The sequence below is a fragment of the Centruroides vittatus genome, unplaced genomic scaffold, assembly GCF_030686945.1.
Source record: "Centruroides vittatus isolate TY-2023 unplaced genomic scaffold, ASM3068694v2 contig_1109, whole genome shotgun sequence".
NCBI lineage: Eukaryota > Metazoa > Arthropoda > Arachnida > Scorpiones > Buthidae > Centruroides > Centruroides vittatus.
The window spans coordinates 565,661-591,390 of NW_027120710.1; the positions used below are offsets into that span (position 1 = coordinate 565,661).

Genomic DNA, 25,730 nt, shown 5'->3' on the forward strand with positions numbered 1-25,730 from the left:
AATTATTGATTGATTTCTGTGAATGAAATGGGATGCTAGTTAGAAACATCTGGTTTAGGAAGAAGAGTTCACAAAAAATAACTCTATATGGGTGGGGTAAAAGGAGAACAAAGACTATGATTGATTATTTCCTGATTGAAAAGCAGAACCACAGAGACCTTTTGGATATGACAGCAGATCGAAATGAAGCTTTTGATAGAGACCATGGATTGATCATTGCAGGGTTGAGCATTGGAACAAGAGCAAAAATGAAACACAAATTTCAAACTGAACTCTAGATCCACATTCCAAACTCGGAAATACAAGGAGTAGAGGAAGAGTGGCAATGTTTAAGGAAACATTCGTAAAATGTGCAGCCAATATATGTGGAAGAACTGAAGGCAAGAAGAGAGAGAGGGACACACTGTGTTGGAATGCAAGGGTTAAGGAGGCAGTAAATGAAAAGGAAAATGTATGAGAAAAATGGGAGGGAGGAGACAAGATAGATGAAAAAAGTCACATGGAGTATAAGGAGGCCAAAAAGAAAGTCAAAAATAGTACAAGAAGAAAAGAAATGTTGGGACAAATTGCGAGAAGACGAGAGGGAATAAGAAAAAAGTTGTATGGCTTGGTAAAGAGTGGGTGAAAAGATAGTGTTAAGACAATTATGATCAAAAACAAGAACAGAGAACTATTACACAAAGAAAGAGGTGATAGGAGTATTTCCAAAAATTATTAAATATGCAAAGGAGGCAGAAGAAACAATGGAAGGACAGATGGAGGGGAGACAGAGTGGGATGATATAACACACACACAAGTGGAGACTGCATTAAAGAAAATGAAGATGGGCAAAGCTGCAGGAATTGACGAAGTTACAGTGTATCAGGTCACTTGGGGATATGGTGACTAACAAGGGTTAGGAAGGCAGCATGGAGAGAGAAGAAAGTATCATCTCAGTGGGAGAAAGAAATCATAGTCCACATATTTAAGAAAGGGGACAGAAAGAAATACGAAAACGATACAGCGATCAAGTGATATTATAACTCCATATAGCCAGGATTTTTGAGTCTTAGAATGCAGGATCAGAAAAGTGGTGGAACACCAACTAGAAGAGGAACAACATGGTTCAGAAGGAACTGATCTACCACAGGTCTGAAATTTTCTGTGAAATTACTGATGGAAAAGAGTTGGGAATACAATAAAGATTTAGTAATGACTTTCATAGATATTGAGAAAGTGTATAATAGTATCTCAAGACAGATGGTGTGGAAGGCCCTAGAGAGTAAGGGCATCTTGGCAAAAATTGTAAATTAGGTACAAGCAATGTACACCATAAGCTTAAGTTGTGTCAAAACGGGAGCTGGAAAAACAGAGTGGTTCGAAAAAAAAGATGGGACTTCTACAAGGAAGTTTTTGTCATCATTTCTGCTTATAATCACAATGGATGAAATTCATAAGAACATAAAAATAGGCTTACTGGAAAGAAGTTGAGGGCTTGGCTATTTTTCAGATGACATAGTACTGATGGGAGACAGAAGTACAGCATCAACTGGATGTGTGGAACAGGGAGCTAGAGGGATGGGAATGAAGATAAGCCGAGAGAAAATCAAGACAGTGGCAATGTGAAGAACTCGGGAGAGGTGAGGGAAAAATTGAACCGAACAGAGAATTATTAGAGGATGTCAACAGCTTTAGATACCCAGGAACAGAAATACGAGGGTTTTTTCAACCTCCACTAATGCATTAAAAAAAATTAGAAGCATGTGAGACAGGGACAGGGTGCACACCTAGTGAGTAGTATATTCCCTCACCACTTAGTGTTGTGCCAAGCTATTTTAGACATTTGGTACTCTGCAGTAAACACGTAAACATGATGCCACCGATCCAGTTTCCTGTCAACTGTGAAGTATTCGATTTCTACAGGCCAAAGGGCTGAATGGAGGTGAAATTCATTGAAGGATGTGTAATGTGTATGGTGAGAACCTTGTGAGCTATGGATGTGTGCATGGATGGTGCAGGAAATTCAAACAAGGACGTGATGATGTTTATGATGAGGGCGGGAGTGTGTGATGATTGACGATTTGGTGGACAAAGTAGATCAATTGGTGCGAGAAAGGCATAGGTTCACGATTTCTGAGCTCAGTGAGGAGTTTCCTCAAATTTCAAGGTCCGCATTATATACCACTGACAGTGTTAAAGGTTGGCTGAATGGCCTGGTGGCAATGTTCTTCAACATGTGTATACAAAAGTTGGTGTCATGGTATGATGTCTGCCTGAATCAAGAAGAGTAATTACTGTATTTACTGGAATATAAGACGATCTCGCATATAGGACAAGGTGTGACTTTGAAGATCAAAATAAAGAAAATTAGATTTATTAATACAATTGTAATTTTATTTCGTTAAATCACAAGTAAAATATCAAATGCACGTAAATGCACACATTGTCCCGCAAAAATCTTGTAAAATCGACAACATAATTTGTTCATGTAAAGCTGGACAATCGGGAACCGTTTTTGCCAGTTCTTAACAGTTGAATTCACTCTTCGTCAATTACACTTACGAGTTTCTTTGAATTCTGATTTCTAAATAATCATCTGTTTTCATGTGGGAATAAATTAAAACGTATATCGGTATCGTGTAATTTTGGAATTCAATTCAAAAGCTTTTTTATTCCTATTGTTATTCATCTTTAGTCCTGACAATACACAAGAACGATTCAAACAACCCAGATAAAATACTTTTGTTTTTAAACACCAGAAAGTGAGAATCCAGTAAATAATGCAAATACACAGTTTACAAAAATTATACAAAAACGAAAAGAATCCTTCACTCGCACATATAGGACAACCTAGGTTTTTGAAGCAGTGAAAAATGGATAAAAACCTCATTTCATATGCAAGTAAATATGGTATGTGGAAAAATAAGTGAAGACTGTAACTACCTTCTACAAATAAAGTGGTTTTGTTCTTCATTCTTGTTGTTTTATTCTGGGTCAGTGGAGGTTGAAAAAAATAACCCTTGTATCAATGAATGGAAAGTTAAGCAAGAAAATAAGTAGAAAAATACAGCAAGTCGATGGCTTCATCAGAATGCAAGAACTTTGATCTGGACAAATGAGGTGCCACTCATATGTTAGGAGGTCTTTATCGATTATACTTTGTCCCAATATTGACATACGAAACTGCAGCATGGACTACATCACGGAGAGATAGATAGATAGATCCGAGCAGCAGAAAGGAAATTCCCCGGGAGCATGCCGAGTACGACCAGAAGAGAGGATAAGGAACAAAGAAATAAAGGAAAGAACGGGAATGAAAAATTTGGGGAGAAGATAGAACAAATTAGACAGAAATGGTTTGGACATAGAGAATGGAAGAAAATAGAATACCAAAATTGGTATTGGAGAAGGAAACGAAGGGGAGAAGACCTAAGAAAAAAGGACTGATGATGTAACAGTGGTGTTTGCAGAGTAGTGGTGGAAATATAGAAAGGGTTGGAGGTCTTTAGTCCATGGCCCAAGCCAGGCTTTGGTGGATTAAGGACAAAGATTTCATATGCAATATATAGAGTAGATAAAGTAATGACAAACGGTCTGCCGTCTTATCAGACTATAATAAGACTAATTTCATAATTAGATATAAAGTAATTACGGTAGAATCTAGTTTTAATGAATTGCTCAGACCTTACTTACTTACTTACATTGTTTATTGAACGTAAAGATTTTTTACATGCCCTGTACCTGCCAGTGGCACAACCAGGGCATAGGAAACAATATAATTGACATTACAGAATGTTACATTGAAGAGAGAAGATGAAAACATAGAGTGGATAAAACAATAAAATTATACAGCTTCACGAAATCACCGTTACAACTTGTAGTGCATGGAGAAAGTACAAGTTGACCACCCCTGTACCTAAGGAGAAGGGCGGCATTGCCGCCCAGCAGGGGAGAGGAAAAGCCAAAATCGTAACCCCTCAGGAACTATTTGGTACCCCAACTGCCCCATCTTGGAGCAGCTGATTGTTAGTAAGAATCTTCTTTTTTGCGAGCCTTTTGAAGGCGTGGAAAATCTCTTTACGTTTCCAAATGTCGGTAAGGCTGCAGGGCCAGTCTATGTTAATTTCATTCAGGAGAAGACTCAGTTCAGTTCTCTCTTTGGCAGTTAGAGTACAGTTGTATAGGTAATGGTTAGCTCCGTCTCTAACCCCACAGGTGGGGCACTCGTCAGACGTTCTATCGACAAACCTCGCCAAGTAGTGAGCAAATTTCCTGTGGTTACTCAAAAACTTAGTAGTATAGTGGTCAGGGGTAAACCACTTTATTTTGTTGTGCTGCCGGAGGTCAGGAATGAATTGCTTAGTAATGTGGTGCCCAAGCTTGTTCCAGTAAGATTGCCATGTATCAATGGCCTCCTTCCACAGAAGCTGTTTAAGAGTCCCTTGGCTGATTTTGCAGTAGTCATAAGAGATGTTTGGGTCGAGGGCTGCTTCCTTTGCAAGGGCGTCTGCCCGCCCATTCCCTTCCATACCCTGATGTGATCTGACCCAGAAGATTTGAATGTTGTTATTGGATATGCTGATGTTGTTCTGTATCTCCACTGCAAGTGGATGGAGCTTGACGTTGTAGATCATGTTAAGGGCAGATAACGAGTCAGTGCAGATGTCAATCTTGAAATTCGAGTATGTATTGTTAATCCAGTTCGTGGCCTTGCTGATTGCCAGAAGCTACGCTTGAAATACATTGCATTGTGGATGTAGTCTGAATGTTTGGTTGTGAATTCCCCACTGTTGTCATAAACGACATAAGCACAGCCTACACCACCATCAATATCTGAGCCATCAGTGTATATTTGGATACTGGCATTGTTTAGGTCAGGGATGGGCAACCTTTTTCTACGTAAGGGCCGCATTTCAAAACTTTTGAACTGACGCGGGCCGCACACAAGAGAAAAGAGGGGGTACTGTCGGTAAATCACAATTCTTTATTCATATATAATTATAAATTAGCATAGGTATACTTAATATAGCGTCTGGCACTGATCTAAATGTAATATATCAGAAATATTTAGCCAAATATTAGTCACCGCTAGTTTTAAATTTGTTTCCATGTGTCTGTTAGTCGGTTTCTTGTTTTAATTTTTACTAAATTCATTGCAAAAAAACTATTCACAAATATAAGTTGTAGAAAATAACGTTTGAATTTTTGTTGAATATCTCATTAAGCTGGAAATTGATATATTTATTCATATTTTATGTCACGCGGGCCGCAGGTTGCCCATCCCTGGTTTAGGTTATTCCAGCTACTTGAGAAGTTGTAAGTGGGGGTTATGGTATCACAGAATGGGTGAGGCCTTTCAACATCTGCAGATTCAATTGAGATGTCGCCTATCTGAATATTCGTTCCCCATTTGGCTTGCTGCATCTTCTTTTTCATAGAGATCTCAATGTCTACAGGTAATTTCCTTGCGATTGCCTGTAGGCTAACATTACTAATGGTGCGATAGGCCTTAGTTAATGACAGAAGAGCTCGCCTCTGTGCAGAAACCAGTCTTCTGATGTGGACCTTCAAGACGGCGCTGCCCCACGTGCCACACCCATAGGTAGCGATTGGGATAAAGATACCATCATATATAGTCGAGAGGGCCTCAGGAGAAAGGCCCCAGTCTCTCCTGGTCACCTGGGTAAATGCCTGGAAAATAAGGCCCGTGTGGCTAGAGATATGCTCAATATGCAGAGCCCAAGAAAGTTTGAAATCCAGTATGATGCCTAAGTACCTGAGGTGTTTCTCCACCTTAATGAAGTTGCCATTCATCCTCAGGATGGCGGCCTGAGGTAGAGATTGCCTTCCCTTGGTTTGTTGATTATTATTGCCTTTGTTTTGGCCGGGTTGAAGTCCAGTTTATGCTTGGTGCCCCAAGTGCTAACTAGTTGGAGGAGATGGTTTCCTTTCAATTCGAGATCTGCTCTTGACCTGCACCCACCAACATTGTACATTGTACTAAAGGTAGTATAGGGCTGTCTGTTTTATTGCAGACTTAGCCATGTTAAGGGGCTAAGTCTGCAATAAAATGAAATGGAAGAGAGGGAAGAGAAGGCTCGAGATGTGAAGTGTGAAAGAAAGTAAGATAGGACAGGGTGAAAAGAAGGCATGAGATCAGAGAGCATCCGCATCGCATTTATTGAGACAAAAACAATTACATATAGAAATTACAAATAATAATGTGAAACACAAAAAAGAAATTCAAATTACAAAATAATAATGTGAAATACAAAAAGAGAATCAATATATACAATATTTACAATGCAGACAGGCTCTGTTTGCTTTAACATAGTAAAATGAATACAATGACACAATTACTTCTATTAACAGTATACAGTAAATTAAAGTTTCGACTTTTACAATAAGGTTAGGAGTATTTCTGATTCTGTAGTGGCACAGTGTTTCTTCATCCGTTACTTCTTCGTCTAGGTTTTTTCCTCTGTCGTGTCTTCTTCCATGTTGTTTTTTTTCTGTCTCATATTCTTGAAGAGCACTAGTTTTGTCGATAAATTCACTGAAGTTTTTCCAGAGGTCTCTGTCTTGGAAGATGGTTGTCAGTGTCGGGGCCATGTTGGGTTTTTTAGGAGGTAGTTAGCCATCAGTTTTGCACGGTGGTTCTCATGCTTCGGGCAATGGAATGCAAAATGCATGGCATCCCCGATTTTGTCGTCAGAGCAAAAACACTTGTCGGTATCTCTGAGGATAAATCTATAGAGATAGGAAGGGAAGTTCCTGTGTCCTAGAAGGACTTGTGTCATAAACTTGTTTGGAACATAGTGCTTGGCACTTTTCCTTATGTTGATTGTAGGAATGAATTGGAAACAGTTTCTGCCTGTGTCGGCAGTTTCCCATTCCTTTTGCCAGAGAGAGTTGGTGATGGTTAGAAGTTGTTTCTTAAGAGTCACTTGAGGAATGTCCATAAACGATGGTTGAATGGCAGTGTTAGCTCCTAGTTTGGCTAACATAGCCGCAGCTTTGTTGCCATCGATTCCGCTATGGGCAGGTACCCATGCAAAAGTTATTTTTCTCTTGGAGCCCAGTGTTTTGGGGATTAAGAGCAGTCTCTTCACCAGTGCCGTAGGGCGGTTAGTACTGTTTAAGCTGTGCAGTGACGTTTTACTATCTGTCATTATGTAGATGTTTCCTTTGAATTTGTCAATATTGTTTTCTATATATTGAAGGGCTTTCAAAATCGCCCACATCTCTACTTGTGAGTTTGTACAATAGGAGGCAAATTTGTAATAGCATTGATATGTAGTTCTGTCTTTTGAGTTCTTAACGGTAAAGCCTGCCCCAGTACCATTCTCATTTTTTGAGCCATCCATGAATATTTTCCATTTTGCCTTTAATTTTCTGTAATCCTCATTCTGTAATCCATATTCATAATCCCAAAGAATTGTATAATTTATTTCTTCTGCTGGGTGTTGCATATATTCGTCTTTTTTTAGTTTTCTGTCAATTCCATAATTACTCCTGTCTTTATCTATTAGTGTGTTAGTCTTTATAATTTCAAAATTAACTTTGTCATTTTCAAGGAGGTGATGCCCTATTTGGTTTCTGCTTGATGTTAGGTACCAGTACCATGTTAGGTATTTGGCCTGGAGGTGGACAGGTGGGATATCAGCCATCACCTGTAGGGTGTTTGTTGGTGCAGTGTTGTATGCCCTGTTGATTTTAATAGTGAATTTTCTTTGTATTGAGTTCAGTTTGCGCTTCATATGTATGTTGTTTAGTGCTTCATTCCACACCTGAACGGCGTATAGCATTGCCGGCTCGACTGCTGCTTTATAAATGAATCTTGTATTTGAATAGTTAAGTCCCCAGGTTTTTGCTGTTATCCAATTCAATAGATTAGCTTTTTGTTCCATATGTTTATAGAAATTTTGAACGTGTGTATGCCAATTCAGTTTGTCGTCAAAATAAATCCCCAAATATTTTATTTCCTGTTCAATTTTGATTTTCTTTTTATCGATAAAAATCCTTGGAATATTTGCAGGACATTTGGTTTCTCACAGTCGATTTAGCACATTTGGCCACTACAGGTGGTCAAATGCCTTATGGTAGTTGATGCTTATAAGGACATGTGCTTATTTTTCTTTCATTCTTAATTATGGTGTTTTTCCTTTAACTGATGTTGGTGCAAATAACAAGTGGGAAATGCTGAACCCCGAGTACTTTGATTAGGGTCATTGTGGCCGGTGCAGGGTGGACAGGCAGAAAATTTACCTACAATACAATTTAAAATATTTTCTTTTCTATATGTTTGTTATTGTTTCTGTTACAAAATAAAAATTATGTGCACTTTATTGGCAGGTGGCGTACAATGTTTTTCAACTGGGAGCGTTTTCCCTGGCAGCCGTTCTGGTCATGAGACTGAAATTGTTTTTCACTCCACATCTCTGCATAGCAACATCCATGTTGGCGTCCATTGAGGTAAGCATGGACTTATTCTCTTTTGCCACCCACTTCCCAGTAAAAAAATGTTCAGAAGCATTAATATGGTAACTGGTGTTTGGCCTGTCTGGAAATAGGTACACGTGCTGTCGGCTGAGAGGTAAAAATCCATTGGGGTAAGACAGGGAGAGGGCCAACTTTGTTTCGGCTGGATAAAATGTATGACAGAAAATTTTCCAAACAAAACGAGACCGTAGCCGCAGAATTTCTGTAAACATTCATCGTTGGAAATAGAGAAATATCAAAATCAAATTACTACAAATTGCCAACAGCATAACCGATATTGGCAATTTATAGTAATAGGTATCAGGAGCTGCTGATGCCCTCTGCAAGCATTCCTGACTATGCTGGTGCTCGACTATCTCACTCATCCATCTGGCCCTTAATCCTATTCGTAATTTGCAAAGCCGATCAAGGGTATTTATAATACCATTGCTATGGGTGTTTATCGCAATATTTTTGCCCGTTCCACTTTGTGGCCTCGTACATAACTGCTGTTCCTTCCCAAAATATGCAGAATGTCTGTCGTCTGGTCTGTACTTTGAGTTATGAATTTCTTTATTATTTCTGTATGCCACGTAGGCTGCTCCGACTTTACTGTTTTTCATTGATCTTTCCATATAAATTCTGATGCCTGTATTTCATTCTCTAAGGCCAGATTCAAGACTCTTCGTTTTATTTGGCAGTTGGCTGCCACGTATTGTTTGTTTCCTACCTTAACTATGCATCCTTTCCTTACGAGGTACTTAACCATCCTCTCTCAGAGCACCACGTGGGGCCTCCATCCAGTCTATTTGGAAAGCCTTAGCCGTGCATAAAACTACATTTCTCTGTGTATTGTACGCATGCTTGTTAATTATACCTTTATCGGGCTGGTAGCCTGGCTTTGTGCTGCTGCTGCTGCTGCTGCTGCTGCCTACGTTAGTTTTGGCATTAGAATGTTGTTATAGATAATTCTCGCAGCTTCTGAGTGCAAAGCTTAGTTCACACTCGGTGAATAGTGAAAGCCAACAAGAAAAGTCACTTCCTTACAACCAAAAGCGAAAAGCCTTTGCAAATTTCAAGTGGCTACTCATTTACAAGCAAGAGAAAACAGTTTCAAAAAACAAAATGGCTGCTTTCAATATTCTGTTGTTAATCACGCTTGTTTATTTATTGAGAAAAATGACATGTTAAAAAGAAACAATGATGGGCAAGAGGTGTGATTAAAAAACCATGAATTATGTGGTTACCGTGATAATTTGGTGCAAGAGATGAGACTGAATAACAAACAATCCTACCTTAAAAAATTATTATATTTTTTTACTAAATAACGAAAACTTTAAACTAAATTTTATTCTATTCTTCATATAACTCGTCATTCTAAAAAATTTAAGAAGTGAGAATTGTGACTGGTTATCTAACACTTTTCCAGCTTATCTTGTATGCTGTCTACTTCCTCTTGCAGCGAGCATTTCTCCGAGTGTCTTAGAATGTCTATGATTCGATTCACTTTACCAATAATAAAATTGACACAATCCTTTGTGCCCAACCTGCACGAGGAATTATCATTAATGAATTTTTCCATTTCTAGGCAAATACCTTCCGCAAACAAAATTGTCACCTCGGAGAATTGTTTCTTCCATTCTTTCTTTCTTTTTCTTAGGCAGCTTTTCCTCAGTCTCTGATCATTTTTGCCTCTTGGGCATTAGTCCTAGCAGACTTTTGAGTTGCAACTGGTATTTAGTTTTATCTATGCAGTTACTAATGGGCAGGACCTCATGAAGGTGACCAGTTGCTTTCCAGGAGTAAAAATATATTTAAAAATTAGGCACAAATAAAAACCACTCAAGAAAGGACTCTGGTAATGTACACCAACTTGCATTGGGGTCCCTGCCTGCCCTCCCACCTGGTCTGATGGTCGACCAAGGTCAGCCAAGGTCGACTCCTCCTTGGAATGGACAAAAGCTTTCTGCCAAACGGGCAAAAGGAATTATAAAAATTCCAGAGTCAAGTCACCTTCCTTCAGCCACTCGCTTGATGTTTGATATTGGATCTCTTTTGTTTTTCAATGATCCTATTCCCAGCTGGCAAAACACTACAAATCGATTGAACAGCGGGGTGCGAAGGCCACACTCATTTGGCAGTTACGATTCCACCAGTAGATTTTAACAAAATGCTCGTGTTATCATATTTGAAAAAATAAAATTAGTGATCTTTAATGCAAATTATTTTATCTAAATATAATTGCAGCATTTCGGTGGCACTGGAAGATACCAGAATGCCCTGGTGGTGTTGCTGATAGCGGCGACTGGCATCGAAGGACTGAGGAATGTCCAATCACAGCGCCAGGTGATCGGGGAATACAGCAATCCCGCTCTGGAAGAGTTATTGGAATGGGTGTCACTGAACACACCGGCTGGTATGTCCACAGTTATTTCGCCAAAGGCTGGCATCGAGTTTTTCAGTTAATTCCTTGGATATTTTGCAGATGCGGCCTTTGCTGGTCCCATGCCCACCATGGCCAATCTGATGCTGTCCACCGGGCGACCCATCGTCAATCATCCACACTATGAAGATGCTGGCCTCAGGTATCCTCTCGCCTTTTATTCTGAAACTTGTTCTTTTTGCACAGTTTTGTTCATTTTTGACCCAAATGCCCAGAGATGCGAATTCCAATCTAGCCATCTTCTGGAATCGGTCCAATTTGATTTCCATTTACTTAATCCAAAAGTAAAAAATCAGAAACCACAGGGGAATAATGGATCGGAAGGATGCCATAAGAATTGAACATCTTTTGGTCCAGGTTCTCCATTTGCTCCAGCAGTCAGTCAACTCCTTTTAACTGTTAGTTACCAGAAGTTTAAAAATAACTTTTGTTATCCCAATAGAGAGTGAATATCATTGGTGTAAAAGAAACAGTACTGTTACATTTATCTCTGTTACTTTCCAATTCTAGGTTTGATCCAATTCTGTGAATTATTGGCTAAAGTTGAGGATGCCAAAAATTTGTCATTCTGACAAAGGAATAATTCATGGTTGATAAAGTATAATTAGTTTAGAATTTATCGTAATATCAAAATGTTTTTTTTTTACAAAGAGTTGGCTCCTTGATAAGACGTAACCCTAACAAGATGCCAGGATCCGTTTGTTCCAAATATCAAGAAATTAACTAGGTGTATTTTGGCAGGGAACGAACCAAGAAAGTCTACACGTTGTTCAGCAGGAAACCAGCACAAGAAGTCCATCGAATTCTGCAATCGACTGGAGCCCGATATGTGGTGTTAGAGCGTCGCTGGTGTTTCGGCCAAACCAGGTAATGTCTTTCTCCTCACCTCCACTACCTATTAAATTTACCCAATGAAAATACAGTACTTTTCTTCAGGTTTGCATTTGACACAATCTAATTTAGAATATAGTATTTTTTAAGTAACTTGTAAAGGGAAGAGGGATTTGTATTCTCCCAATTCCTATTTCATACTATATATAATTGTAATTTTTAAAAAGTTCTGGCAAGAGAAGGTCCATTCTAATCTTTATGGTTACTGTTTTTATTTGAAGAAAGTAGCCATAAAGATTAGAATGGACCTTCAACAATGCTTGTACCCATCTAGTGCCGAAAGAATCTTGGCTACCACATTCTTCAGGCTGTACTTTTAGTCAAAAAATAGCCAGAATATAAAATTACTAGCAGGTAGGGCAAAAGTAACGATAGCAAAGATTAAGATTATTACGTTATAGTCACAGAGTAATTTCATCAACAAACTTTTTCTTTTAAGTATTTCTAAATAAAGGTGGAATTTGAAAATTGAATGTTCTAATATTGTTCGATTTTCACGACGTGTTGATTATATCGTTCAATTTTCATCGAATGTTCTAAAGAAGAAAGGTCGAGAAAAACCGAACTAATCTGTTTAAATTTGAAAATCGAATATGTTCTAACATATTACTCTCTTTCTTTTTTTCCTCCAGCGCCCGTAAATCTTGCACGTCGCTTTCTCTTGTTCTCCATTGTTACTTAACACTTTGGTACCCTATGTACCAAATTTCAACTCCTAACCGTTTTAGCGAAAATTAAGATTATTATGTTATAGTCAACCTTACCCGTTTTCACAGAATGCAAGAATTGGGTCCTCCCTGTTTCCAGACTAATTACAGAATTTTTAGATAGGTTAAAAATATGTTTGATTTCCCGCAAAAACAAAACAAACTGCATCCGCGTCTTGCACGTCGCTTTATCTTAACATTTCCATTGTTGATGGAAGTGTTAAGCCTTCATCCTGTCCCTCTCCCCTGTGGGAAGAATTTCGAAAAATCCCTTCTTAGTGTGCGTTCTCGTGACATACCCTAACTGTGTACCAAATTTCAACTTTCAAATCCTAACCTGGTTTACAGACTGGGGATTGGCAGCTGAATGGGCAATAGTGCAGATTAATGGTAGGACACTCGACTGTGATTGAAAAAGTGTTTTTTTTTTCTTTACAGGGAGGGATGCAGAATGGTGGATGCCTGGGACCTGGAAGATCCAGAAAATGCAGACAGAGAGCCACTGTGCCCCAGTCTCTTTGTCCGCCCCCAGCCCTTTCGACCCCTCTTCCAAAATTCAGAATATGCAGTCCTCCAACTCTAGTTTGCCTCTCTCAATAGCAAACTGTCAAATTACGCAAACAGATTTTTTGAAAAGGTTTAAATAAAAGCCAGGCAAATCCAGAATATATTGGTCAATAATTTATTTCTTTGGTTATGGACAAATATGTTACAGAAAATTTAAGTAGCCACAAATAGAAACGACAAAAGTTTTAAAACACCGGATAACAATAACTTAGACCGAGTGGTGTAAAAATATTTTGTTTTTTGTGTGCTTCTGGTGAATCCAGAGACGTGCAAATTTAAGGGATCGCTCGATATTTGGTATTGCCTCCAGAGCAGTCTTTGTGGTAAATGCAATTTGTATATATTTTGCAGAGGAGACAAAAACCAAGACGAGGCCCGTTTGGTCCCTCGTCCTCCGGATTTGCCGGAAACCGGCGTGGTTTAAAAGGCATTACAGCCGACACAATTTGTACAAAATATAATTTACAACTTTGAAAGTGAGGACATCGGGTGCCACCTCTATCCAAATACAAAGATGCAGATGTGGTAATGGAAGAGAGACAATGGAAACACACGGACAATAAGACTCTTCGACATTTTCCACGGCAGAAAATCGGCGAACATTTCTGTCGATTGTTTTGCAAGATAGCTGCCCAATTTTACACAGTGCCAAAGGAAGAAACGGATAAAAGTGTCTCCATCACACTAGCTCCGCCTTTGTTTTTTTCTTCTGTCTGGGCAACGGAAAGCAATCGGTGTCGTTATTGTCTGGCCAAAAGAACGAGTGTGTGTGTGGCCGATCCAACCCATTAATAAATTAGAGCGGCGAAAAAGTGTGAGGAAACACCACCAGTCCAAGAAGACAAGGCACGGAGTCGACGTCGGGAGAGGGTCCAGTTCTTCTGGACGCCTTCACATGTGGATGGAAGCAGCCGTGTAGCGCGCCTCTCCGTGTCGGAAGTGCCATCGACTGGGACGGTACTGAAAACCAAGAGAGGGTCAAGAAGAGATGGAACAACGAAAAATACCATCTGTCGAAGGAGAAAATACTCACCTTGATGAGGAACTGTCCCGAAGGGGTCTGCGGATGTCTATAGGCATACAGCAACCAGGCAGCCATCCCTATTATCAGTCCAGAGGTGGCCACTATGGCCACCACCCCACCCATACTCACTGCTTCTTTTTCTTCCACTGAAAGTAGTAAAATTGTGGTTAGAAAAATTAATAAAAAAACCTTACCTACAGGATTTTGTCAAAAAAGAAAAACGACAGAATATCAAATGCACCAATGCTCTAATTGATATATACTTGGATATCTGGCAGTATGTGGAAATCAAATTAAGAAAATAATCTTTTTAAATGAAACGACTTAACTTGTGGTTAAAATTCAAATTGCATGACAGACAAGGAAATTCTGTTTAGACTTTACACCTTGTAGATTACAAATGTAATAGTAATCCGTTTTCAGTTGAATGGTTTTACTTTTAGATGCCAAAATCGATTAAAAAAGTTTGGGGCAAGAGAGGAGTTGGTTCAACATGCACTTTCTCTTACTAATCTTATACTGTCTGGGCATGTCACAATACCAGATTTCTATTATAAGTGTGTGTATTTTTGGCTTACTCTTTCTTAAAATTTGTACCCATCGTCTAGAAGCCTATTAGAGCCTTAATTTTAATGGTGTAAAGGCGGCTGCCAACAAAAACACGACGTAAGTCTATTCGACATCATTTATTGTAATTAGTAACTCCAAGGTTTGAATAAATATTCAATATTTTTTTTTGACAGAATTTTGATTAGGAAAACTTAATTGAGTAAGACCACGTTTGGAAGTCATGGCAAAAGGCAATGGGTAACAACTTTGGTATTCTCCCCAAGATTTGTCGTGAAGAGGAACAATCGAATGACTGTCTGTAGTCCTCGAATGGTCAAGGAGTACAAAAAAATCTAACATTTCAAGCTATTTAGAGTTAGTAAACACTAGTGTTGTGTGTTTTGGAAGATTGAAAGATTAAAAAGAACCCTTAAAAAATATGGGAAAAAAACTAAGATAAGATTGCCACAAGATACTAAAGAACAAACAAAATATAACCAGCAATATGAAGACAACAAATATAAAAAATTTCAATACCCAACTAAAATACAACTTGCAAGTTGGAAAGAAACACTTATATTAAACAAAACAGAGATAAACATTCCAATAAACATCAACGAGATATTATATAAAGGACTAGATTTTAACGGCCCCAACAAATGGAACATTCTAAATATAATACCGAATCTAGACAAAATGTGTAATGATCTACCTGAAGTAGAATCAACTATGATGAAAACTAAACTAAGTAATAAAATTAAAACATATATAACTAAAGAAGGAAACAAAACAATAATAAAAGATCCAAGTTACTTTCAATATAAAACCCAAATTCAGAAGCTGAATAACTTCCTAAGAGATAATACATTAGAAATTATTAAAGCTGACAAATCAAAACAAATAGTAATAGTTACTCAAGAATGGATAAGAAATAAAAAACAAGAAATTGTAACAAATCATAAATTTAAAAAGCTACCTATAAATCCTATAGAAGTAATATATTCAGAACTTAACGAAATTACTAAAACAAAAAAATGGTTCATACTAAATGAGGAAAATAACCGTATACCAAAACTAAATATAAAACTTAAAACGCACAAGATTGGCGAAAAAGTAAGACCAATAATCGATTTTAAATATTCAACCTTATACAATCTAGAAAAATTCCTAAAACAAAAGCTTAAAAAATACCATAACTCACAGCTTGCAATTAAAAATGCAGACGAACTCAAAAAAGAATTAAACAAAATTGATATAGAAGACAAGTACAGAATGGCCAGCCTGGACATAGTTGATATGTACCCATCGATAACTTGGGATCTAATAGAAGGAAAACTTAATAACTTAGACGTCAACAAAGAAATAATAGACTTAATAGAATTCACGTACAGAAGCAACTATTTCGAAACCAATGGAGAATACTATATTCAGACGACGGAATAAGTATGGGATCGGTGATCGGCCCAAAACTTGCCGAACTGATTATGATAGATATCGATAACATAATATATAACACACCAGGCGTAAAATTCTACAAAAGATACGTCGACGACATTTTAATAATATATGACGAAACAGAAATTAATATAGAAGAAATTAACAAGCAAGCAAATGATATACACAACGCAATAAAATTTAAAATAGAAAACCAAGATATAACAAGACAAACAATTAACTACCTAGATATTACAATAACAAGACTAAAACAACATCTCGAATATAGAATATTCAAAAAACCGAGCTCTAACCGAGTAACAATCGGATACCAATCAAAAACGCCGTTACACGTCAAGTACAATATATATAAAATGGAATACGACAAAATAATAAACCGGACAAGCCAAGAAGCGCACATATACGAAGACCTCGTGGAATTACGAAAGAAATTTCTCCTAGCAGGATTCCCACAGAGACTGCTAAACCGATGCGAAACTAGACTTAATAACCCACAAACCCTATGTAAAAATAAACAAGTAACTAAAACAAAATATATTAGGTTTCCTTATATTAAAGGTCTATACGAACAAATCAATACAGAAATAAAAAGAATAAACTACAAATTAGCACCATCATATCAAAAAATGGAGAGCAAGTCGTTAACCTCGGACCCGTTAAAAAACCAAAAAATACCGACCGAAGCTCAAGGTGTCGTACACAAAATTCCGTGTACCTGCAAAAACAAAAAATATTACATAGAAGAAGCAAAAAGAAAAGTAAAAACTAGACTGAAAGAACATATAGCAGACCTAAAATACAATAGAATAAATGCTGCATTTTACGAACATTGTACTTTAAACAAAGAATTTTTCTTTTTATGCAGTATTTCAACGTTAACGTACAACCGGAAGTTTAAAGAAACTATAGAAATCATAAAAAGTAAAGACAGTATAAATAAAAACCTAAGCCTTAAAATAAACGACAACTGGCTCAATATTATATAAATTAAAAATTTTTTGAAAAATAAGCCTTGCAAGAAAGTTTTGGTAAAAGACCACAAGGCGGCGAACACCATACGTGGCAACACTAACCATATCAATGCAAACGTCAAAAAAGGGGTGGAAGGGAAAAAGGGGGTGGAAACATATTTTTAAGTTTTACAGTGAACTTTTAAAGTTCTAATGTATTTTTAGACGGCGAATTTTTAAAATCGTAATGTATACAGCTTTACAAGATTTCACATTATGAAAAGTAACCAACGGTTGACTGAGGAGGGGCAAAGCCCGAAACGTGTACAGACAACGTACCGTATCAACTAGAATGAATAAAGATATTTGATAGAAAACTTGCCAAGTGTCTTTGGAAAACACACAACACTAATGTTTACTAACTCTAAATTATAGAACGAGACACGGTTTCATCAAACAGATTTCAAGCTATGTTGTGCTGGGAGAAGTTTATATTCAGTAGGGTTGCTTAATAATTTGATTCAGGAGGCCAAACATATGAAAAATTGGATTCTCGGTGTTGTTGGTAATATAAGATGGCTGGGATCAGGTATATGCCATAAAGGTGAAGGAGTACCACATTACTTGGGGTTGCCAACGAACGATAAACACCAAGTAATATGGTACTCCTTCACCTTTATGGCATATACCTGATCCCAGCCATCTTATATTATGATTTTTTCACAGGCCAAATCGACTAAGGTGTGGTAGGTAGGTATATATATACCTACTACAGTACGTGAAAATCAGTACGAGCTGTTCGCAGACCTTTGGCCCGTGAACAGCTCATATATCAAACTACATTTGTAAATCCTATTATTAAAGCATAGCTTTCATATAAAAATACATTCTGCAATGTTTATTTAAATTTAAAATTCCCTTTAAACTTTATCAATTTTTATTGTTTAAACTGCACAAAACAAAAAGTATAATCGATTTGGCAAGTGAGCAGCTTGTATATATCAGAAAGATTAGTATGCATGGATTGTCTGATATTGGAATAAAATTACTGATGGTTCAAGATCCAAATGATGCGGTTGGGGCCTTATCAAATCTATGGAGCATACCCGTAGGAGCAAAAAAGTCAAAGGAACCATACCTCTCTACAAGTGACCTTTTGCGAGATACAGCCCTCCCAAAATCAGGTTGAGTGAAGTCATAAGTTACATCACTCCACTATCTATCATGTTTAACTATGCCAGTTTTGAGTAATCCACTTGACTGTTCACAAAGTACTTGATGTTATCTTGTCCCACCCAGACACCGAAGTGCACGACTACATGCAAATCATCAGTCAAGGCTTGTTACGCTCACCCTGACAATGGGCAGTATACTGATACATGTTAAAAACTGACCTTTGGAGGCAAATATCTCACAAAATGGAACCACACTCGTATGTGTGACCCCGACTTTTGCTCATATGGGGTCTCAACTGTGTCATCTGGAGCTTGAATCTTACTTTATTGACTACTATTAGTATGGATAAAAGGAAAAATCCATAAATATTAATGCCATCCAAATATATGCTTCAATGACAAGAACGAGAAGTTGTATGACAAATGCAAAAAATGCAGTGATTATAGATTTATAAGTTTCATGTCACACATGTTGCATTTACAATTAAAATACCCTTAATAACAAAAAGTGACCAGGGTAGCAGTTGGTCGTTCTTTGCATAAACGTTTTCATTTTGAGTTGTTTTAAATACTAAACAAAAGTTTTCTGAAAGGTCACAGACAATTTAATTAAATACCAGAAAATGACTTTTAAAATTACCAAAAATAGTGAAAGGTAAATAAAGGATATCATTAAGCCAAATATGTGAAACAAATAATAGTTAATTATTCAAAAAGCCCACCTTAGGTTAAAGAAACTGTACCAAAATACCATGGTAGAAATGATTGCTGCCAGAAGAGCTTTCAAAATTGTAATTCTTTTGTCAAAGTTGCAGAAGAGTACAGTGTTTCTTGTATAATCATCATATAGTGAACTGTATGTATGTATATATATTGGATAAATATTACAGCATTATATATAATGTTGTGAGCAGAGATTCCTTTGCATTTTCCATTATCCATCACAATTCTAGTTATGGTGCATGCCGAAGTAGAAGTAGAAACAAAAATTGTAAAAACTCCAGTATTGTCCCATCAGTTGGATGAATGGAGTAACAAAAGAAATGAATCTATAAAAAGAACCCCGTACAAATCTTACAGGAAATGGTCTCAGATCTTTGATATTTTTCAGTACTAGAGATCCCAAACAAGTCTTCATAGCAAAGAGTAAAAATATGGACAGCTTTTGAGTTGTCACATGTCCATGTTTTAAAAACAGCATAATTACCTAAAATCTTTTTGTTGATATTCAGCACATTATCCAGATTTCCTCATGCAATACACAAGTTTGATTCTGGCATCATTTGGGTTTGCACCATGCTCTGTGACGTAGTGCACGGATGTCTTTTTGGCAAAGGACTCACTCTGCCGAGATTTGATAAGAGTCGAGAAGAAATTCCATTGGGACATTTTGAAGCAATATACTTTCTTATTTATTCAATAATTGTTTTCTTAAAGTTTTGTTCCTCATGTTGGGCAAGTGCCCATATTGTGTTTTTTGGTATTTTTCTTTTTATATTAACATAGCGTAAAGTATTTTTTATATTAACTGTCTAATCTCTCATCTACTCGAGAGAGAATAAAGGAAAAAGTTATAATTCTTCCTTAAAATCACTGACGTAGACTATCCAAAACGTCGTCTTCTCTCGTTCTTTTTAATACCAGAAACTAATGTTGAACTTCAGTTTTATCTTTTATTTCAGACTATGATCTCAATACTTTACATAATTTACTGAGGTCACAGCCTCAAATAAGAGTTCAAATCAGCTTGTTTTAGATTATTTCTGGTATGAGGATGCTGTTTTGGACAGTAACATTCATTAACATCGTGAACATGGAATGTCCTAGATTATTACTTTTTCCTGGATTATTACTACTCATTCCCAAAGATGCCAAGTATTTGCATCCCAAAGTGAAAGAAACAATGCAAGAGATTGTAATAGACAGCACTGCAGCCATTGTGACAATTCTGAAAACAGTAGAAAATACATACAGCCACATTGCCATTTATTTGTGTGACTCATGATACAGTTAACAATTGGGAACATAAAATCAGAGATGATGAGTGAAACTGGCACATCTAACAGGGCTTGAGAAAATGATAATCGTGCTTTAAAACTGCCAGTAGCAACAAGGCAGGGTTCCATTTTGTTACATTGTATACAGAGTTCACTGAAATTACCTGGCTACATAAGAGGAGTTTAAGGAGACAAGTAAAAACATAAGAAATGCAATCATGGCCAAGGGCACAAAAATTGAATAAATTTATATTATTTTTATCCATTTAACAATGGAATAAACGTGTCTAACAAGCCAAAAATAAGCAAAGAACTGAGAGATCATTCAAAAGGTATAAATGTTCTGTACATTCAGATCAGAAGACATTATGGAAAGTCGAAGAAGAAACAAATGTCTCTGCAAGATATTCATATGAGAAATATTTGATTATGTAGTATTTATCATATATACTCTAGGAATTAGTCATTATTAAGCTGTAAAAATCCTTAATTTTAAATTAGAATTAATATAAAAGTACAGTTTAAGTGAAAAAAAATAATCGATATAATTCAATAATATAATTATTTCACATAATTTTACTTTTTAAGATGTATTTGGATATATGTTTTGGGTAATTGTGCTACAACTGTGAATAAATAAAATAAACAAGAAAATCAAAATAAACATAAGATTACCTCTGGCACTACTCGACCAGTCTCGGCCGTTTGGACCGAGGAAGGCGTCCGAAGGTTCCGGAGCAGATTCCCGGTCGGGTGGAGACGTAACATTTGGTTTAATTGGACTCTGTGTGTATTCCGTGTTATATTTTTCGGTAATGTGATTGGTAATGTTAGTGATTTCTAACGAAACAAAAATTAAATTAAAAATGAAAATAAAATTAAAATTTTATAAATTAAATACCTTATAAAACTTAACAATAATAATCTGTTAATGAAGAGATGGCACAATTGAAATTGCTTTTCTGGAGCGTGCGTGTAAATTAAAATCAACTGTTTCTCGGAAAAGCTTTGGAGTAATGGATCTTGGCCTAGCATACGTGTGCACCCTGACTACATAGAAACTTTTTGATATCCAACTGGCTGTCTAATAAAAAACTACGAGAGGATAAGTCCTACACTATGTGTAATATGTGAATACTCGTGGAAGATTGAAGAATAGTGAGGTTGCAGCCGAAGTTTTCATCTCTAAAACGTGAACGTCGACCACCGCTTGACGTTCACGTTTTAGAGATGAAAACTGGCCGCAACCTTGCTAATAAACTAACTGATACCATTTACCTTTTCATTTGTAATATGTACAGGGTTCCTACTCAAATTTTTGTTTTGAATTCCCTGACTTTCCCTGAACAACTTCGTCCAAATTCCCTGACCCTCACATTTCTTACGGTGTGGAATATCGACATAATAAAACAGCATTTTATTTACTGTGAATATCAAGTATACCTATCTCTCTTTTTGCCTAGTTGTATGTTTCAAAGACTGCCACATTAAAAAAATACAGTACATACATCCTGTAGAAAAATGTATGATAGAATCCACAACTTCAATGTAATGAAAAAATAAGCAATTTACAAATGAAACATGAGCTTTTTATTTTATCATCATTTATCAATATATTTGTACTGTAAAATTATATGGCTTCAGAACGGTGAAAAGAGCCATTTCAGATTAAAAACGGATTCTGGTATATTTTCTTATTAAAGATTGCAGCATTACTTCTTGCCGCCTGCAGATGGCTACGCTTGGTCAGCCATATTCAGCAAATGAAATCAGCAAGGCAGTTAAGGAGACAAATTCCCCGACTTTTTGACAGTTTTCGACAAATTCCTGACTTTCCATGACTTTTTCCGAAACTAATGAAAATCCCTGATTTTCCCTAACTTTCCAGGTGCATAGGAACCCTGTATGTACAAAATCACAATGGAATTCTTACAGAACATGATGATACATCTGTGCATGCTCTGCCTCAAAAATGGAATTAATAGAATTGCCATCATGGAGACGCAAAAGTTGTTTAGCAAAATTCTCTGCAGATCTCTCTCGATAGATAGATCCTCATATTCATTGAAAGGGACAACTCTTTAATTTGATTCCACAGTGATGATGCCTTTAGGTAGGCATTAAAGTAGTCTATTCCACATCTTAACAGAGATTTTAACCCTTTTTCCAAGGTGCCATGCAAAACACCATGACACACATGTCACTGAATAGCCAATATTTTTTAAAAATTAAAATTCAACAAATAGAAAGTCACTAATGACACAAGTAATATGTACGGTACATGATTCCGCACACGTACCTTTTCAAAAATTCCACTATTTAGACTAACATTGCTGCTATGACACCATTTGTTGACATTTGTAAAACTCATCATTTTTGGTAACTTGTCACCTGAGTCCACATTAAGTCAAATTTGCAGGAGTTTACTGTATTTGAAAAACTTTGATATCATGTTAATTTGGATAACATGTTTAAGAGAGAAATTTAAAGCAGATAAGGTATGTTTTAGTTATGCTGGTTAGTTGTAAAATTATTACATTGCTAGTTATTGCAATTTTAATTGTTTTCCTTATGCTTAATCTGATTAGGGGAGAAAAGGATCAAGACTAAGTGTAAGACTACGTTAGAAATTATTAAATTTAACAGAAACACTATCTTTTGTTTTAACTAGGGTTTCTCAAACGGTTGCTTTTTTAACCCGGAAAATCCCGCAAATTTCGTAAAAATTCACTTTTTTCTTATTTTGTGTTAAGGTTGAGGAAATTTTGCAAATAGAAAGTATAATTAACTCATAAATACAAATGTATTCTGACAATTTATTAATTTTAAACCTACTTATGCCGTAATGAGCAAAAATTTAAGAAACGAATGTCACAAATGGTCAATTATCTATACGTAGCTTACTTGTGGCAAGACTAAAAATTCTTTACTTGTCAGAACCTGTAATACTGGAATAATTGCGCTTATGCTGTTTTAATTTTTAACCGTACCCGGTAGCTTCAATAACTGCGTAATGCCAGATTGTGCAAATTGGGCCAGGATACAAACAAGTATGAAGTTTTTCTTCATAAACCTGATTATTAAAGACAAATGAGACAAATTGCTTATAACAACTTTTCAAAATTAGATAAAAGGCATTTAAAATTCATTGTTTAGATGCAGTTCTTAAAGAATTAAATTATGAGTTAAAATGTTTTGTGTATAATAAAGTGCGGTTAATGTTACCAATGGTAGCGAACACGGCGGCTCGTCTCTGAAACAGTGGGGACACACGTTCTAACCTATTCTAAGGTTAAGTTAGGTTAGGTTAGAATGTGTCCCCCCACTGTTTCAGAGACGAGCCGCCGTGTTCACTACCATAACATTAACCTAAAGTGCTAAAGTTCATTTTTTGTTTTGGGATTTCAGACTTTTCTGGTGACATATTCAAATTTCTCTTTCAATTGTGCCATTTTATTTTTCTTTGTAAGTAATCTGCTTCTACTCAAATGTCTTGTACAGGTAAATTAGTTGACGAGTTAGTGTGGTCAATGTGGTATAGATATAATCAGAAATATTTGTCATTTATAAATATTAAATATATAAAATTCATACCAATATGCGGAAGTGTTTCTGTGCTATTAGATCCATTAGAACATTTGATTTTTTCTTTCTATAAAGATAGTTATGTTATTTAAAAGATTACACAAACTTAAATCTATCTAACAAAAAAAAAAAAAAAAAAGTTTACGAAAAACCACTCGCTTTGCGATCGCAGTCTTGTTTGAGCCACTCTTGCCTATAACGGTCCAATCCGTCCGAGCACCTCTTGACCCGGTCGCACCAGATGCAGTCGAAGCCGATGTCGGACGAAATACAGGATTGACAATCGTTAAAGCTCAGACAGGCTAAAAATATATATTAAACAAAAATGAATATCTTTATCTAAAATAATATATCAATTATTTATGCCATTAGATTGTCTACATATTTCAGCCACGAGACAAACCTCGAAAAATTGTCAATAATGATTTATGATATTCTTTCTCATCTGCCAAGACAAACCAAACAAATAAAGGTAACTACAGATTTAAGTATTTATTTTTATTAATTAGTAAAAGATGATAGAAAATACTTATGATGATGATAATTTCTAAGGGACTTGCCAATTAATAAGAGTGGTAATGGCATTTTAATCAGAAATTTCCATGCTTAAGAATTCATTTTATTCTAGCGAGAAATTTATGCATTCTCGGATAATAGAAGAATTAATAGTCACAGTAAAATGAAATGTGTGTTCAGCTTAAACCACAAGTCATAATAATAATAATAAAGTAAAACCTGTCCAAAAAGGAACATGAATAAGCTAGAAACTTACTCCATTTCAAAACGTTTTCTTTAGCAATTTTTTAATACTAAATTTCCATCCGATGTGAAAGCAAAAGAGCTTCGTGGGTACGACAAAAGCAACTTAACCAGAATAAAGTGAAGAATTACTGTTCCGCTTGCAGAGCAAATAAGTAAATTCACCTCAGAGTGTAACGGTCGCCGCAGTGTGTCAAATTGTATTCCGAAAATGATTTTTAATTTTTCAGAGAAATAAAGGTCATGTGACAAGGGGAAATATGGACACACTGTCTTTGTTAGAATTAATCAAGAGCAGAATCAAACACTCTTAAGAATCGAGAACTTCGAGAATTGGAACAAGTTTCCGACCATCGCGTTCTTAAGAACAAACAAACAATGAATGTAATTCGGGACACAATGAGGATAAGATATCACAGTGCTACCAATTTGCCTTGTACAGAGCAGTTAGTAACTAACTATAGTCTGTTCGCTGCAACTTCATGCACAAAATGAAGAAGCAAAGCAGCCTCTTCGTCATTGTATAATCCAAAATATATCCTTCCATGTTACCTGTCTCATTGTAGAAGCAATATCAATGTCCTAATAAAAAACTTCTATTAATTGTTATAAATTTAGTCTGAGAGAGAGAGATGTTGAGCTCATAAGGATTGTATCCAAAAAGTATTCAAACACTTATTACAAGTTTTCGGGAACAGCGAGGACTTGTAAGAATTGAAAACTATTCACCACTATTTGAATACTTCCATCTTTAGTCTGAACTGCTTGGTCCCATAACTGGGAATAAATTATATGGGGCTAAAGGAGCAAGCCGAGAAAAATTCCAACTGGTATTTTTCTCTTTCCCAGCCTATTAGCTACAGTCAGGCTACTGTTACATTTTTAATACTCTTAAGTTTACATTACAAAAACAAAAGCATGTATTATATTTATTGCATATGGGCATTGTCAAGTGAATTGAGGAGACTTTGCTACCTCTTGGTCTCTCCATAATTATGGCTTTGGAATCACTTAGGATTAAACCTAATAATAAAATTTTTGTGTTAAAGTGATTTTACTGTAAAAAAAAATGAAAGTAACTTTGTGTTACATTTATCTGGTATAGTTTAAAGGTTAAAAAATAGAAAAAAATACTAAACCTGTTCAAAACAGAAAAATAACTTGTTAT

At 36.3% G+C, this 25,730-nt stretch overlaps 2 protein-coding genes across 2 annotated transcripts in view; one reads left to right on the forward strand and one right to left on the reverse strand.

The window, feature by feature from the left end:
- The window catches only part of LOC136976187 (protein C-mannosyl-transferase DPY19L1-like), an 82,302-nt gene extending 69,135 nt beyond the window's left edge, over positions 1–13,167 (forward strand). The window contains exons 17-21 of the mRNA XM_067271417.1: positions 8,335–8,454; positions 10,708–10,876; positions 10,946–11,045; positions 11,645–11,770; positions 12,940–13,167. Of these exons, the coding sequence (XP_067127518.1) occupies positions 8,335–8,454; positions 10,708–10,876; positions 10,946–11,045; positions 11,645–11,770; positions 12,940–13,084 (660 nt within the window). The 3' untranslated portion in view covers positions 13,085–13,167. The remainder of the gene's footprint in view (positions 1–8,334; positions 8,455–10,707; positions 10,877–10,945; positions 11,046–11,644; positions 11,771–12,939) is intronic.
- A 532-nt stretch (positions 13,168–13,699) lies between these two features.
- The window catches only part of LOC136976198 (plexin domain-containing protein 2-like), a 37,111-nt gene continuing 25,080 nt past the window's right edge, over positions 13,700–25,730 (reverse strand). The window contains exons 10-14 of the mRNA XM_067271428.1: positions 23,963–24,105; positions 23,813–23,870; positions 20,894–21,058; positions 14,102–14,238; positions 13,700–14,028 (exon numbers count right to left, since the gene is read on the reverse strand). Coding sequence (XP_067127529.1) covers positions 13,960–14,028; positions 14,102–14,238; positions 20,894–21,058; positions 23,813–23,870; positions 23,963–24,105 — 572 coding nt within the window. The 3' untranslated portion in view covers positions 13,700–13,959. The remainder of the gene's footprint in view (positions 14,029–14,101; positions 14,239–20,893; positions 21,059–23,812; positions 23,871–23,962; positions 24,106–25,730) is intronic.